Source organism: Penicillium macrosclerotiorum (assembly GCF_028827735.1).
Source record: "Penicillium macrosclerotiorum strain IBT 26536 chromosome Unknown utg000006l_segment0_segment0, whole genome shotgun sequence".
In the NCBI taxonomy this organism is placed as follows: Eukaryota; Fungi; Ascomycota; class Eurotiomycetes; order Eurotiales; family Aspergillaceae; genus Penicillium; species Penicillium macrosclerotiorum.
In genome coordinates this window covers 1,501,074-1,514,509 of record NW_026643085.1, presented here as the reverse complement: position 1 = coordinate 1,514,509, position 13,436 = coordinate 1,501,074, and the positions used below count along the sequence as shown (strand labels likewise).

General features: G+C 52.7%; 5 protein-coding genes across 5 annotated transcripts; 2 read left to right on the top strand and 3 right to left on the bottom strand.

Annotated features, from left to right (window-relative positions):
* Nucleotides 1-731: 731 nt before the first annotated feature.
* N7462_005832 (Hsp20/alpha crystallin family protein) lies at nucleotides 732-1,895 on the top strand (the record flags this gene model as incomplete). Its single annotated transcript, XM_057077550.1, has 1 exon — nucleotides 732-1,895. The coding sequence occupies one exon, from the start codon at nucleotides 732-734 to the stop codon at nucleotides 1,893-1,895; it is 1,164 nt and encodes a 387-aa protein (XP_056933130.1).
* Nucleotides 1,896-2,356: 461 nt separating this feature from the next.
* On the bottom strand, nucleotides 2,357-3,861 carry N7462_005831 (Zn(II)2Cys6 transcription factor domain-containing protein; the record flags this gene model as incomplete). Its single annotated transcript, XM_057077549.1, has 3 exons — nucleotides 2,357-2,840; nucleotides 2,895-3,736; nucleotides 3,793-3,861. The coding sequence occupies 3 exons, from the start codon at nucleotides 3,859-3,861 to the stop codon at nucleotides 2,357-2,359; spliced, it is 1,395 nt and encodes a 464-aa protein (XP_056933129.1).
* A 588-nt stretch (nucleotides 3,862-4,449) lies between these two features.
* Nucleotides 4,450-5,364, top strand: N7462_005830 (RTA1 domain-containing protein; the record flags this gene model as incomplete). Its single annotated transcript, XM_057077548.1, has 2 exons — nucleotides 4,450-4,600; nucleotides 4,661-5,364. 2 exons carry the CDS (start codon nucleotides 4,450-4,452, stop codon nucleotides 5,362-5,364), a joined length of 855 nt encoding a protein of 284 aa, XP_056933128.1.
* Nucleotides 5,365-5,610: 246 nt separating this feature from the next.
* N7462_005829 (ankyrin repeat protein) lies at nucleotides 5,611-8,963 on the bottom strand (the record flags this gene model as incomplete). The annotated part of the gene is made up of 2 exons (XM_057077547.1): nucleotides 5,611-8,065; nucleotides 8,098-8,963. 2 exons carry the CDS (start codon nucleotides 8,961-8,963, stop codon nucleotides 5,611-5,613), a joined length of 3,321 nt encoding a protein of 1,106 aa, XP_056933127.1.
* A 1,238-nt stretch (nucleotides 8,964-10,201) lies between these two features.
* N7462_005828 (uncharacterized protein) lies at nucleotides 10,202-13,071 on the bottom strand (the record flags this gene model as incomplete). The annotated part of the gene is made up of 2 exons (XM_057077546.1): nucleotides 10,202-12,313; nucleotides 12,493-13,071. 2 exons carry the CDS (start codon nucleotides 13,069-13,071, stop codon nucleotides 10,202-10,204), a joined length of 2,691 nt encoding a protein of 896 aa, XP_056933126.1.
* Nucleotides 13,072-13,436: the final 365 nt, after the last annotated feature.

The window sequence follows — 13,436 nt, the reverse complement described above, 5'->3', positions numbered from 1 at the left end:
AGAGAAAGTAAGACCAGACTACCGAGTTTACGACGACTGTACTGTCTGGGGGCCGTTTGTCATATGACATGCAGTACAGCCTTGCACTCTGCACTCGGCCTCAACAAGTTCAGAATTGCCATGTTGATCATTATACTGTGATTGTCGTACTACTTCCTTTGACAGGCCCAGATCTAATAAAGTGGAAAGCTTCCCTGATTGCTCGCTCTCCGAGCCCGACCTATAGCTCTCCACAGCAGACTTGCCACCTGTGTGGCGCAACCTTGTGGCGCGCGTCGATGACTCAGAAGCTCGGTCGTCCGTATCCCCGAGCAACTCCACCTCGGACTTTAACCATTTTGGTTCATCCGTTTGCCTCCCCGCAGCTTTACGGCTTCGACGGTCTTCGGACATCGTCTATGGCGCTTATCGAAACAGGAAAACGTACGCATTCTCGGCTGCCCAAGAGGCCGACGGCGAATAGTATTCCTCCAGGGTCCAAGGCAGCGTCGTTGTACGTAGACAGGGGGTGACGACCACGGTGGCTGCCTATGGCCGAGGAGCGAAGTATATAAGGACTCGCAATTCCATAGTTCGGAAAATCAGATTCTATCACGGTCTACATTTCTATTCTTGATCTTTTCTTGTTTTTTTCTAAAGAAAAAAAGCCCATCTTTGCTACGTCTTGAGAGATAATCCAACATTTACTCTAGATAAGATCTTCTTGTCTGTAGTCTGTTGCAACATCCAAGATGGCTTCCATCTACTCTTTAAACCACCCTTCTAATCCCTTCTGGGATTACATGGCGTCGTCTCTGCAGGACCATCCTTTCTTTGCTCCTCGAGGTCATCACCATCCTCCTCCCCCTCCCCCCTTCTGGGGCTGGGGCAACCACCATCATCCTCACCACCATCGCCGTGGCCCTCCTCCTTTTGGGGGATGGGATGAGCAAGCCCAGCATGAAGATGAAGCCGAGGTCCCCCGTGCCGCAGAGCAAAACACTGAGGCCACCCCAGGACCCTCTACCCCAGCAGAGAACGTCAAGGAAGCAGAGAAAGAAGCTTCATCCTCCGAGTCCGAGTCTGACAAGCACCCTCGTCGCCATGGCCGCTGCGGCAAAGGAAAGCACCATGGCCGTGGTCCCCACGGACTAGGTGGAGAAAAAGGCGGCAAGGGCCGCTGTGGGCCCGGCCACCATAAGGGTTTCCCAGGTCATCACGGCCCTGGACCATATGGACATCCTGGAGCTGGTTTCTTTGGACCCCACGGAAGAGGAGGTCGCCATGGTGGACGAGGCGGTCGAGGCAGACATCACCGTGGTCCACCTCCATTTGGCGCCGGACCAGGCTTCCCTGGTTTCGACTTTCTGCGCAACATCGCGTCTCAATTTGACATCCAGTTGAACGGCCCAACTCCGGAAGGTGTGGACTTTGTGCCTTCCGTTGATATCTTCGATGCCCCGGCCAGCTATTTTGTGCACGTTTCGCTTCCTGGTGCAAAGAAAGATGATCTGAGCATTGACTACGACACTGACGAATCAGTGCTGCGCCTTGCTGGAGTTGTTTATCGCCCTGGGATGAATGAAGATCTGCACCAGGCTATGGTCATGGAAGAACGTGCCCGGGAGGTGGGCGTCTTTGAGCGTGAAGTCCGACTCGGAACCCACGAGTCCCCCGCGGCTATCTCCGTCGATGAGATTACCGCTAAGTTAGAAGACGGCGTTCTGATTGTGACTCTGCCCAAGATTGAGGCCGAGCCAGAACCAAAGAAGAAGGTGGTCGTCGAAGATGGAAACACGATGAACGAGAAGGATGCTATGCATGTGGATGAACGTGCGAGCGTGACCTTGACTCCGGAAGGAAGTGACTCTGAGGAAGAGGAGACTAAGGAATATGTCAAGGTGCCTGTGCAGTAGGCCAAGATTAATATGTACTTGATTGATATGTGATTTCTCTGGGAGTCTGGGAGTTAGCGTTCGAATTTTGATTATTTTGGCTTTTGGTTAGTATTTATTGTTTCTCGTCAAATAATAAGCCCCACTCCTCTTTGAGTGGTATACCACAACACATCATTCCATTTCACAAGGTTCAAAAAACACTGTCATCTTCGCCCAGTGACATGCAAACTTTCTAGTAGATGTAAACTTCTAAATTTCGATGAGACGCGATGCTTTTCATTCAATACCGGGCTCCCATTTTGATTAAGTCTCCTAAAAGGGAATAATTGTACACATGAGATCAAAAGGAAGATATAGAGCGTCCACGTTAGTATGATTATTAGGATAATTCCTACCATGCGCTTTTTGAAGACGGTAGAGACAGTGAGGGAAATGGTAATTGAAGAATTCAATTATTTTATTAACAACATATATTATATCTACCTGAACACCCACTGCTTTGGCCAGACGAGCCATTCCTGAAACAAAGGATCCATCTTTGTCTCAATATCCTCCAGTACCTGCCATGCCGTGCCTTTAATATACCAGAAATTGTCTATACTCTGGAGCAGAACACAGTAGTATGCCAGGAGCACAAGTGCTGCGGGTCGATGAGCCTCCAGATCTTGGTGGAACTGTTTCGAGAGTGGATATGCCCACATGAACGCCATGCCGGTTTCTACGTGAGGACCCGCCAGTTCCAGCTGCCGCGTACAATTCTCGTAGAAGGTGAGAGCAATGCTATAGTCTTTCTTTGTTCCTGTGTTGTCTTTGTGAGACTCCGCCTGGGTTTCATTATCCTGCGGGTTTTCCAGGTGGGATTGATCGCATTCAGGGAATGGGTATTCATCAATAAATTGATGTAGCCGGGCTATCTGGTCCCATATGTCTGGCGGAAGTATCGATTGTGCAATCACAGAAGGACTACATACTAGACTTAGTTCTCACCCATTAAAAAATCTCGGTCAAAGTACATACCTTGCAATCGTCATTTCGCTCTGGATCCAAACGGCGTGGGCCAATGGTGCGAGCTGGGTACGAGAAAGAGATGGCAGAAATGGCTTCATGATTGACTGAAAGCCCTTGATACTGGCAAACAGCTCCACCATATTTGATATGGGATCCGGCCACCTCGAGACGCCCAGGCGGATGGGCCCAGTGCAAACAAGCACTGCAATCATGCTCGCAAAGCAGAATACCGGCTGCCAGTTGGCCGGATCGATCGGCAATGCAATGAGCTCTCGGAATTCCTTCAGTCCGGCAGCGAGATGGTAGGCCGAAGCCCTAAGGAGCCGTTGTTTCTGCGTGGGATTCGAACATTGAGAAGCACGGTGGACAGCAGCGATGGCGAGGATACCATGCATGACATATTTATTCTGATAGCCTTCCATCGGTATAATAACACGCCAAACATGCCGTAGGTCTTCCCGGATGGCCATGTAATTGCATGTTACACTACAAAAGTAATGCATTAGTTCAAGATCCAGTGCCCAGTCCTCCTTTGGGACGGATGGATTCTGCGGTGCGATAGATGAGGTAGGCGCACTCGGCAGAAGTCCCAGCAAATCCAGCCGGTCTTCTGACTCCAGATTGATATCTGCATTGGATAGCATCCACGAGAAGCCGCTACTTGGGGTTGACGCTTGGCTGCCCGGCTGTGAATGTCCATAGACAGTGGGTTGAGGCGAGGGCATATGCCCCTGGGGCTGGGATGCTGGCGATACGCTGTCGGTGGACTTGCCAATTGGTTCTTTTGGAGGGGCATAACTACATGAAATTGCATGTTTGACGCAATTCGTACACGGAAAGCGCTCATCGCACTATCAAGAACGTGAGCCACGTAATGGGCCACGCCCAGTGATTCGGAAGAACTTACCTTTAGCCTCCGCTGTTTGCACTCGGGACAGCCATTCCGCGACTTGCGATGTGATCTGCGCGGTCCCATTATCAGGCCTCGGGGCTCGATTTTTGCAGTAGACGATTAGACGCTACTCTGGGGAGGCGTGGGTAACTTAAAGCAATTCGAGTTCGGATACGGGTGCGAATACGGACTCGAATTCGCGGCTCCACCGAAGAGCCTGCAGGACCCACATAGAGCGGCTGTCTGATGGCCGGGGGCTTCATTGAAACGTCGCGAATTCACGAACAGCGAATGATTTCGACAATATTTATTACTGCAGATAGCTGTTGACCGTTGCAGTCTTGAAAACCTTGCGGCATAGGTATGATAAGGAGCCAATTGGCAGCAGATGAACATGCCAGCGGTGTCAAACTTGACTACGCACTTCCATTCCGTGTCGAATAAGCCGAAGCCTGGGACAAGTGGGTAGCCGGCGTTTGCGCTCACTCCTATCCCCCGGTCCTTGGCGCCCAAAATTAGTATTTGGTAGTCGGTTCGAGGGTTCAAGCGTAGCAATGCCTCAATCTGCAACGAGTCAGATTAATCCATATATAATGGTTTTCCCACCGGATCCTCGAAAATGATACCCAACCTTCATCAAGCCCTGAATCCCGCACATTGCGACAGGCAAAGATGAATCACGACAACCTTTATGGGTATGTCCCGTCCCTGGCAGCTGGCATCCTCTTTATCATCCTTTTCGCCGCCACGACTATCTACCATGGCGTTCAGCTCAGCAAGGCCCGGTGCTGGTACTTCATTCCCTTCGTGATTGGCGGAATTTGTATGTCCCAATCTCTTGAAATCAAGAAAAGAGAATGCGTCCTCTAATGCCCCATTCCAGTTCAAATCATCGGCTATATCTGCCGCGTTATCGCCCGCAACAATCTCTCCTCGGTACCCATCTACGCCCTCCAATCCGTCCTGATCCTTCTCGCGCCACCGCTCTATGCTGCCTCCGTCTACATGGTCCTCGGCCGGACAGTCACCTACTTGGCCGCCGAGCCGCTCAGTCTCGTCCCCGTGCGCTGGATGACCAAGATTTTCGTCGCCGGTGACGTCTTCTCGTTCTTCCTGCAGTCCGCCGGTGGCGGCCTCATGGCATCCAGCAAGACCAGCACGCGGAACTTGGGCTCCAACGTCGTCATCGGTGGCCTGGTCGTACAGCTTCTGTTCTTCGGCTTCTTCGTCGTCGTCGCGGCCATCTTCCATGCCCGCATTGCGCGCGGGCCAACGCCCAAGGCGCAGATGGATCGCGATGCCACACGCCACCTAGGCTGGCGACGGCGGAATTGGGAGACCGTGCTGTTGGGGTTGTATATGGTGAGCGCACTGATTCTGATCCGGTCGATCTTTCGGTTGGTCGAGTATAAATATGGGTTTGATGGGTATATCATGACACATGAGGCGTTCATGTATGTTTTCGATGCGATGTTGATGTTCTTCGCCATGGTGATCATGAATCTGTATCACCCGGCGGAGATTCTGGGAGACGGCAAGGGTGGGAATTTGGAGCTTTCGGAGTATTCTGAGGCGGTTCGTTTGTAGCTGAGAAAGTTAAACCGCAAATGCGTGCTTTGAGTCAATCTGGAAGGGGTTAGATTTGGAATGCTTGCTTTTCAGGAGTTCTGTTCATGCATATCATGTTTTATTTTGGCGTTATATTGGGGATCTCTCGAAGCGTTTTGTTGGCTGCGAATGCTAGAAACAGGTATAGAAGGTATAATAAATGACAACACAAGCACATGGCGCAAAGCCTTCCCAGAAATAACTCAAATCATATCACTCATATCGTCATGTATAAGGCCGGTATTCTGTACTCCGACGGACTTCGTAGCTTTTTCGAACCGATCCAGCGGCCAACCCATTGGAATACAGACCGACTGGCGGTCTGGAGACGCCGGTGCCCCGAGTCGAAACAGGCAGCAGGCTTGGCTCATAGTCGACCTCACCGCTGCGGCGTGTTCGCGCCAGGCTAATGATCTTCTCCATCTCCAGCGTCTGGAGGTGGCCGTCTCCGCGATCCGAGACTGGTGCGGTCTCTTTTTTGCGAGAGAGCCAGTGGCGGCCCTTTAAAGCGCTGAAAAAATCGCCAATGTCATCGACAGACAAGGCAACCAGAATAAGCGGGATGGAAATGGCAAATCCAACCCCAAACGTATATTTAGCCACGTATCCAAGATTCAGATTGTCAAACTCTTTCATGTTGATGGTGAAAATAGAGGTGATGAAAGATAACGGCAGGAACACAATGGTCACAATGGTGAAGACCATGATGGTCTTGCTCTGTCTAGTGGTACCGGCGGCTTGGTCGCGCGCGAAGCGAGCCTCGAAAGCATTGGCGTGTTTCTGCTTGAGATCGAGCAGGTCAGTTATGGAGTGATAGATGCGTTCGGCTTGTTTATCCATCCGGTCGATGTCCTTCAGATGCATGTCAATCATGCGCTGCTGTTCTTTGAACCGCTTTTTGACTTCATTCTGCGAGCGGTGCTGTCCCTGGTATATCTCCCATATGACCTCTTGGAAATCTGCCAGAACATGTTTTTGATGCTCGAGAACGGTGCGAATCATATTGAGTTCGTCTCGAATATCCTTGGCCTCGGCCAAGAGATCAGTTTCTTCGCCGATGTCCAGCAGCCGGTCAACGAAGAACGGCTGGCCGTCATCAAGGTAGGAATCCTCGTCGTCGTCGAGGTTATGATTCTCCTCTGCTGTGCCCCGGCGTGCGGAACTGTTGAGCTTGCGATGGCTCTTGAGCCATCTCGATGCTTGTACGGAGGCATGATTAAAACGATTGAAGAGGAGGGTTTCTCGATCAGTAGCAATACCAATGGAGGATTCAAACATATCCAAGAACTGGTACTCGTCGTCTCCAAGGCGATGGCGGTCAAAAACACCAGAACATCTATTGGTAATCGTGATGGCCAGATCGTACACGGATCTCACTGGGTCTCGAGTCTTAGAATTGATATCCTCAATAATCCCATCCAACACATTGAGTGGGTCATTCTTTGGTTGATCCCACCGTTGCGGGAAGCTGGTTACAATGAGATTAGTACCGAGAATCCACATCCAAAGCTGGTCCACCATGAATATCTTAGGATCTGAACCCGAGCCTTCGCCAGGACCTTTTGTCTGGTATCGGTAGACTACCTGATCCTGGTCTCGGCTCTGAGTATCAATGTTGGGGTAGAAAAATTGGTCCAGCGTTCGGCGAACGTGGAGAGACGTCGTGGACGAGGACAAATGGGCATCGATCAGCATTTCATCCCGCGTGCGAGTCTTTTTGATCTTGCCCGGCTGAAAGGTCAACATCTCGGCCCGTTGGATGGCTTCTTGCATTTTCTGCCGGCGCTCCGCAGTCTCGAAATGAAGGTAGGGCATGAAAACGCAGACATTCCATGTCGAGCTAAGACCATGGGGATCCCGGCATAGAGATGGGGAAAGAGGGGATGGCCGTGTTTGCTTATCCCATAGGGACTTGTGCTTTGCTTCTGTCTTGGGGGTACCCGAATTGCTTCCAGTCTTGCCTCCTTTCTTGTTCTTGTTTTTCTTCGAAGACGCGGCACTCTCGTCGTGGGACTGGGAAGAGTCGACTCGGTCAAGCTTACTTCCGGGTCCTTTCTGTTTGCGGTAGACAGAGCTATTATCTGTCATGACTGACGGCGCAGGCTCTGGCTGTTCTTCCGGCTTTTCTTCCTCGCGCCGCTTCAGGGTCCGCGGCGTGTTCTGGCACAATGGTCGCATAAAATGCGAGTGAATCTTCTGCCCTCGATGTTGGTAGTTGAAGGATTTCTCGAGTCCCTTAAAGCCATCGACATCATGCGCCCCCTCTTCAATGAAGGATTTTGTAAGGAGCGCCTCTACCCAAGCCATGTTATTTGCCGGCAGGTGAATCCAACGAAAATCAGTAGCGCGACTGTCCGCAGGCACAGTGGTGACAGCTTGCTTTCGGGGATTCTCTGGATCGCGCCCATATAGCAGGTTGAACACCGACATCCGTTTCACGCGGTTCTCGTTGTGGAAGTTCCCGAAGTCCACCACGGTTGCATCAAACGCAGCAGATGCATCCCGGACATCATCAGAAAGAGACTCGACGTTATTGAACGGCGCCAGAAGCAGCACAATATCCCTGCGCTTGAACTGAGCTGCCCGCAAAAAGGGCGTACTGCCAAAGTTATCTCGTACTCGGCGCTTCAAATCAGATCGCTCCAGTAAACACTCTACCACTTCGCGGTGACCCCCTGGGCTGCAAGATGCAAAGGTGTCACTCCGTTTAACAGCTGGCTATTGATATGCGCGCCCGCGCGCAGCAGAATCTGCACAATCGCCTCGCAGCCTCGCTCGCAGGCATTATGGAGCGGCGTCCATCCGCCATCACTGCAGGCATTTAAATCGGCACCGTGCGATAATAAAAGCTGTACCAGGTCCGCGCGGTCATGCGAGGTCGCGATATGCAACGCCGTCTTCCCTCGCAACTCGGTGGCGTCGATTTGAGCCTTGGGTCCGTCGGGCCGGGTCAGAAGCAGCTCAGCCATCCGCCCATTGCCCGTCGCGCACGCCCAATGCAGCGGTGTGCGGCCCAGCTCGTCCTGTCCGTCGACCCCGTCAACCTGGCAGGCCGTGCGTAATAGCAGCGCGACGATCTCATCCCCCCAGCTCCAGCGGCACTCCTTGTCCGCTGCCAGGTTATGAAGTACATTGCGCTTGCGGTGGTCGCGCGCGTTTACATTGGCCTTGCGCATAATGAGCAGTTGCAGCACGTCGGCATGATTCTTCCACGCAGCAGTCATCAGCGCCGTGCGGCCCTCTTTGTCGGCAGTATCGGGGGATGCGCCGTAGTCCAGCAGCAGGCGCACAATCTGGTAGTGATCGCGCTCGACGGCGCGCAGCAGTGGAGAGAGACGGTTGCCGGCCACGTCTGTTTTGGCGCCGAGCTGGAGGAGGCATTCGGTTGCGGCAATACAACCGCGCTCAGCGCTACGCATGATCCCGACGCGCAGAAAGTTGTCGCTGAATTGGCCATTTTCACGAGCGAGAGCAATGACATTGCGAAGGCCCTCAACATCATTGTTCTGGACGGCCTTGAGCAGCCGTGGCTCCAAGCGTTCGTGGCCGTCGCTCGTCATGCTGGAAGATCGGGGCATCGTGGGCGAAACGACCGCAGCCGGAGGATAGGTAAGGTTGAGTTGGCCGTTGCAGTTTTATTCCATTGCGTGACGTTGCTAGGAAATCCCCCGAGATGGATGGCTTGACTCTCTGTGGGCGATGTACTTGGGGGGCAGACTTTCGCGGGCAGGTGAGAGTCGACAGTAAAAAAAGTTCAGGTTGATTTTAGCCTCGGGGCTAGATGCGACAGGGAGGGGGCGGCGATTAGGTAAGGGATGTAAAGAGAAGATCTGCACTTGAAAACGATCTTTCCTTCCCCCTGATTAAAGACGGGAAGGTGTATCCATTTTCAAATCCGCCGTGGCTGCTCAGCCTCGTATTGCATTGAGCCTTTTGGCCGACCGCGCCACCCGTTGCGATGCGGGGGGAGGGACAGTCAGCACACATCCCCCCCACAGCTCTTCCATTGAGACAGCTGCCATTTGAAGAATGCATGATAACTGGAATGTCCGATAAACTTAATCTCAAAGGACAGGAAGAGGTTGTGGCTATGAAAGGTTGAAGTTGTGGTTCATAATACACTGCGGAGCACGTGGAGAGGACCCATGGTTCAACGGACCGCAAAAGGAAGAACAACAGTTCTTGGAAATAAATCAGATCAAGGTGATTGGACATACGTTTAAAGAAAGGTTTCTATACAATCATTAATGGTGGATAACGAACTACATCAAGTGGTCTATGGGTAAAAAAACTTCGAAACTGAAATACTCATACACCTCTTCATTGTGCAGATATTAGAATATCTCTATTTTCTATCAAACAAAATTACTAGAAGCAGAAGGGGAATCCAGCACAAGGAAAGTAGAGAGGGGGAAGGAAAGGAAAAAAAAAAAGAGACAAGAAAAATGATGTGTTCCCTCCTTCGGGGATGCTGATGATGCTGATATCATGATGCTGATAGTAATTATGATGACGGTGTCTCTCTGTTCATGCTTCTCCCGGTAAATTAAGTGCTTTTTGATCTCTTCGCTTCCCTGTGCATCACGCCGTTCCAACCCGTGTGAATTCAGATCACAAAATATGCGCCTATCAACAAACAATCAAGGGGGAAAGAAGAAAATGGGAAAGGGGGCAAGCCAGGGCAATGTGAAAGAGGGGGAAAGAGAAAAGGAAAAATAAAGAAACGATCTCGATTCTGCCAGAAACCCAGGCCAAGCACCATGAGAGAACAAGAGAAAAGGAAGGACGGGAAAATAAGACAATCATGAGTTGATGATCAACGTTTCTTCTTGTCCTTGTTGGGAACTTCCCTCAGAATATCGTCAAAACTCATGTTCGGGTTGAACCGGCTGATGGGGCGACTGGGAGGCTCAATGGGGGCAATGCCTGCAGGAAGAGGCAATGCCTCAAGACCAGGATAGATGGAGTGGCGGTGATCAGCTCGCTGGGCAGCGTTTGGAGAGCGATTACGAGGAATCGCGGGAGGAGGCGGGGTCAGACCACCGTGAATCGACATGTGGTTGGGTTGTGGCTCAGACGAAGAGCCTGCAGAGGACTGTTGACCTTGGTAAGGAGACGAAATCGATGACTCGTTCTCTTCATAGGCATCCTCCACCATGCCCACTGGCGGTTCAATAAGGGCACCGGCTTCAGCCCACTGCTCGGCCACCTGCCAGCAGTGGCTTCGACGATAAACACCTTCGACACCGTTGATGACCACGTCCGACGGCAAACTGACGACACCAGCACCACCAGCAACACCAAACCAGCTGCGAGCAGTCTTGGTGTCGTTGTGGATCCAGGGAGCACCCCCACGAGGAGCAATGCAGAGGAAGTATTCCACACCTTCGGAAAACCGAACCTCAGGAACGTCGACTACCAGCATGGGGAGGGACTGGATCACTGCATAGAGGAAGATCCATTGGCCGCAACGGAGGTCAATAAGATCATCGACACTCTTACCATTGGCGCATCGTCGCTCAAACTGCATGAAGGCTTCGATGAAAGCGGTAGGCCGCATGCTCTCGCGAGTGTAGGACTCCATGAGGACCGCGTTGATGTCAGAGTTCTTCAGCTTCTTACCACGCTGCTTGGCTTCCTTCTTCGCATCCAGCGGCTTGCGATGCAGAAGCTCGACGGATGGCAGTTGAGGGATATCGAAAGGAATCGGAGGAAGCACTGGCGGGGTACTCCGATCGTACTCGCTGAGAATCTGGCGGAGCGCCCGCTTGGTGATGTCCTTGTGGTCGGTATTGGAAGGATCGCCGCCGGATCCCGACGAATCAATGGTGCGAGTGGTCAGGGAGGACCGATCTACCAGCAGATCATACAAGTCGGTGAAGTCCCGGTATAAATCCCGAAGGAGAAGGCGGTTCAGACCACTTTCCTCAAAGTCGTTCTTCTTGGAGCGCGCCTTTGGTGGCCAGGCACCGTATTTGTTTCGGTAGAACTGCATGGTGAAGCGACGGAAATCTTGAAAGTTGATCTTCCAGTTCTTGAAACGGATGACCTTGCTTTCGGCCGAGGTGGTTGAATTGGCAAAGCCTGAGAAGACGGATGGGAAGTCGAACTCTTGAAGTTTGCCATACAAGCCACGGAGACGGGTATCAAGATCGATAAATCCACGCTCCAGGCGCTTCTGAGTGATGGGGTGTATAAAACCATACTTGTGACTCCGTAGCTGCTTGATCTCGTCCAACTTGCCCACGCCATGCACGAATCCTTCCACGTAGAGCGGGAAATACCGCAGACGTTCGCCTAGCACAACTGCCTCGATGGTCTTTTCACGACTCTTGCGCACATCTCCCAAACGAAGCTCGTCACAATAGTTGCTGAAGCTGGAAGTGGCGGTTTCACCGAAGTTGGATCCATCCAGATTCGAGAATTCAAATCGGGCCAGCAGAACGGCAACGTCCATGAAGATACTAAATAGCGAGGACGACTTGGGCGAGGCGATGAGGGACTGGCCCAGCAGAAAGGCGAACAAGTTGCGGAAGAGCAGCAGAGTCTCGAGATCCTCTTGGGAGAGCCGACATTGGGGGTTGGATACATCGCTGTTCAGGGGAATGGGCAAGTAGAGATGCAATTCTTGCATATCGTCCTGTCCATCGTCCACGAAGGCCAGGCGCTGGCTGCCGGAGCTGTCATTATCGTCGTCATCGAGCCGATCTTGCGGAGTCAGCGGTGGAGAGATTGGGTTCTGTAGTGAAAGCGTGCGGGTGGGCTGTTCCAGGCCGTTGGTTTTGACATCTGCGCCACGGGCCAGATAAGTGAGAGAAGGTGATTCAGCGAAGATGGTAGAATCCACTTTGAAGGAGGGCGATCGACCAGTGTTCTGGGGGAACAGATAAACGAATGTGTCGCCTTGTTCGTTCCATAACTCGGGGATCTGTTTCAATGTAGGCGAGAAATGGTTAGCGCTCAACATTCCTGGTTTCTGATCCTGTCTTGACTGCCGAGACTGGAGGTCTGCCTCCCTCCTGCTGCTGCTTCATCTTGGTCCTTTTTTTCCTTTTTCTGCTGCTGTTGCTGCTGCTGCTGCCGCCGCCGCCGCTTTTCCAGACGTACCTGTTCACCCCGGGACAGTGGTCCCACGTCGTACACAACTTTCTGATCCAGTCCTGCAATCCAGGCCGTGGGGACCACCGGAGTGGTTGGGGTTCGTTTATCGATCGAGTTGGCTCGTGAGCGACCAACCATGCCGGGCATCCAACTGCGACGTTTCGATGGCGTGCTCGGACGGGAATCGGGGGTAGCGCCTGGGATCGCCAACCCGGCCGAACTGGACGGCCGACTCATATCACGGCCTCTGCTACGTGGGCGAGCATCCGTGGGCGAGCTAGGGGCGCTGCTGGCGAGGTCATGGTTCACACTCAACAACGATGGCGGGGGTGGCAGGCTCTCGAGGTCGAATGGCTCCAACGTCGTGGGCGGGACGGTTCGGGGCTCGGCCAGGACGGCATTGGGGGTGGACACATGGCGAGTCGGGCGCGAGCTGCTTCGTCGTCGTCGGTCCTGTGAGAGGTCGGCTGAGGAGGCGTTCAGACCAGTCGTCAACGGTGACGCGGGCGCATTCTGGTCCTTGTGCGAGCCCAGCGAGAAAAGGGAGGAGATGCGCTTCGCCGATTTAACGGGAGCCGACAACATCTTTTCTGAGCTGTAGTCTCGGCAGTGGGGGAGGGGAGGGGAGGGGAGAGAGGAAGAGAGAGGAGGGGAGGAGGGGGGGGAGTGCGAGACGAGTGAGGAGAGGGGAGGTTTGGAAGTGTAGTGGAGAGCAGAGCAGAGAAGAGGTTCAGAGGTTCAGAGGTGCAGAGGTTCAGACAGGGCGCATAGAGTTAGTAGAGTTGGTTGGTTTGGGTGGGAGGAGGAGCCAAGGTTGGCATCGATGGAATGGGGGCAGCGGGTAAGGGGAGGGGAGGGTTCGGAGAATGGATCGGCAGGAGGGATACAAAGAATGGCCGGGAAAATGAAGCCTGCACAATCAGGGGGCTGTCGCACTCCGTTTTATGAAT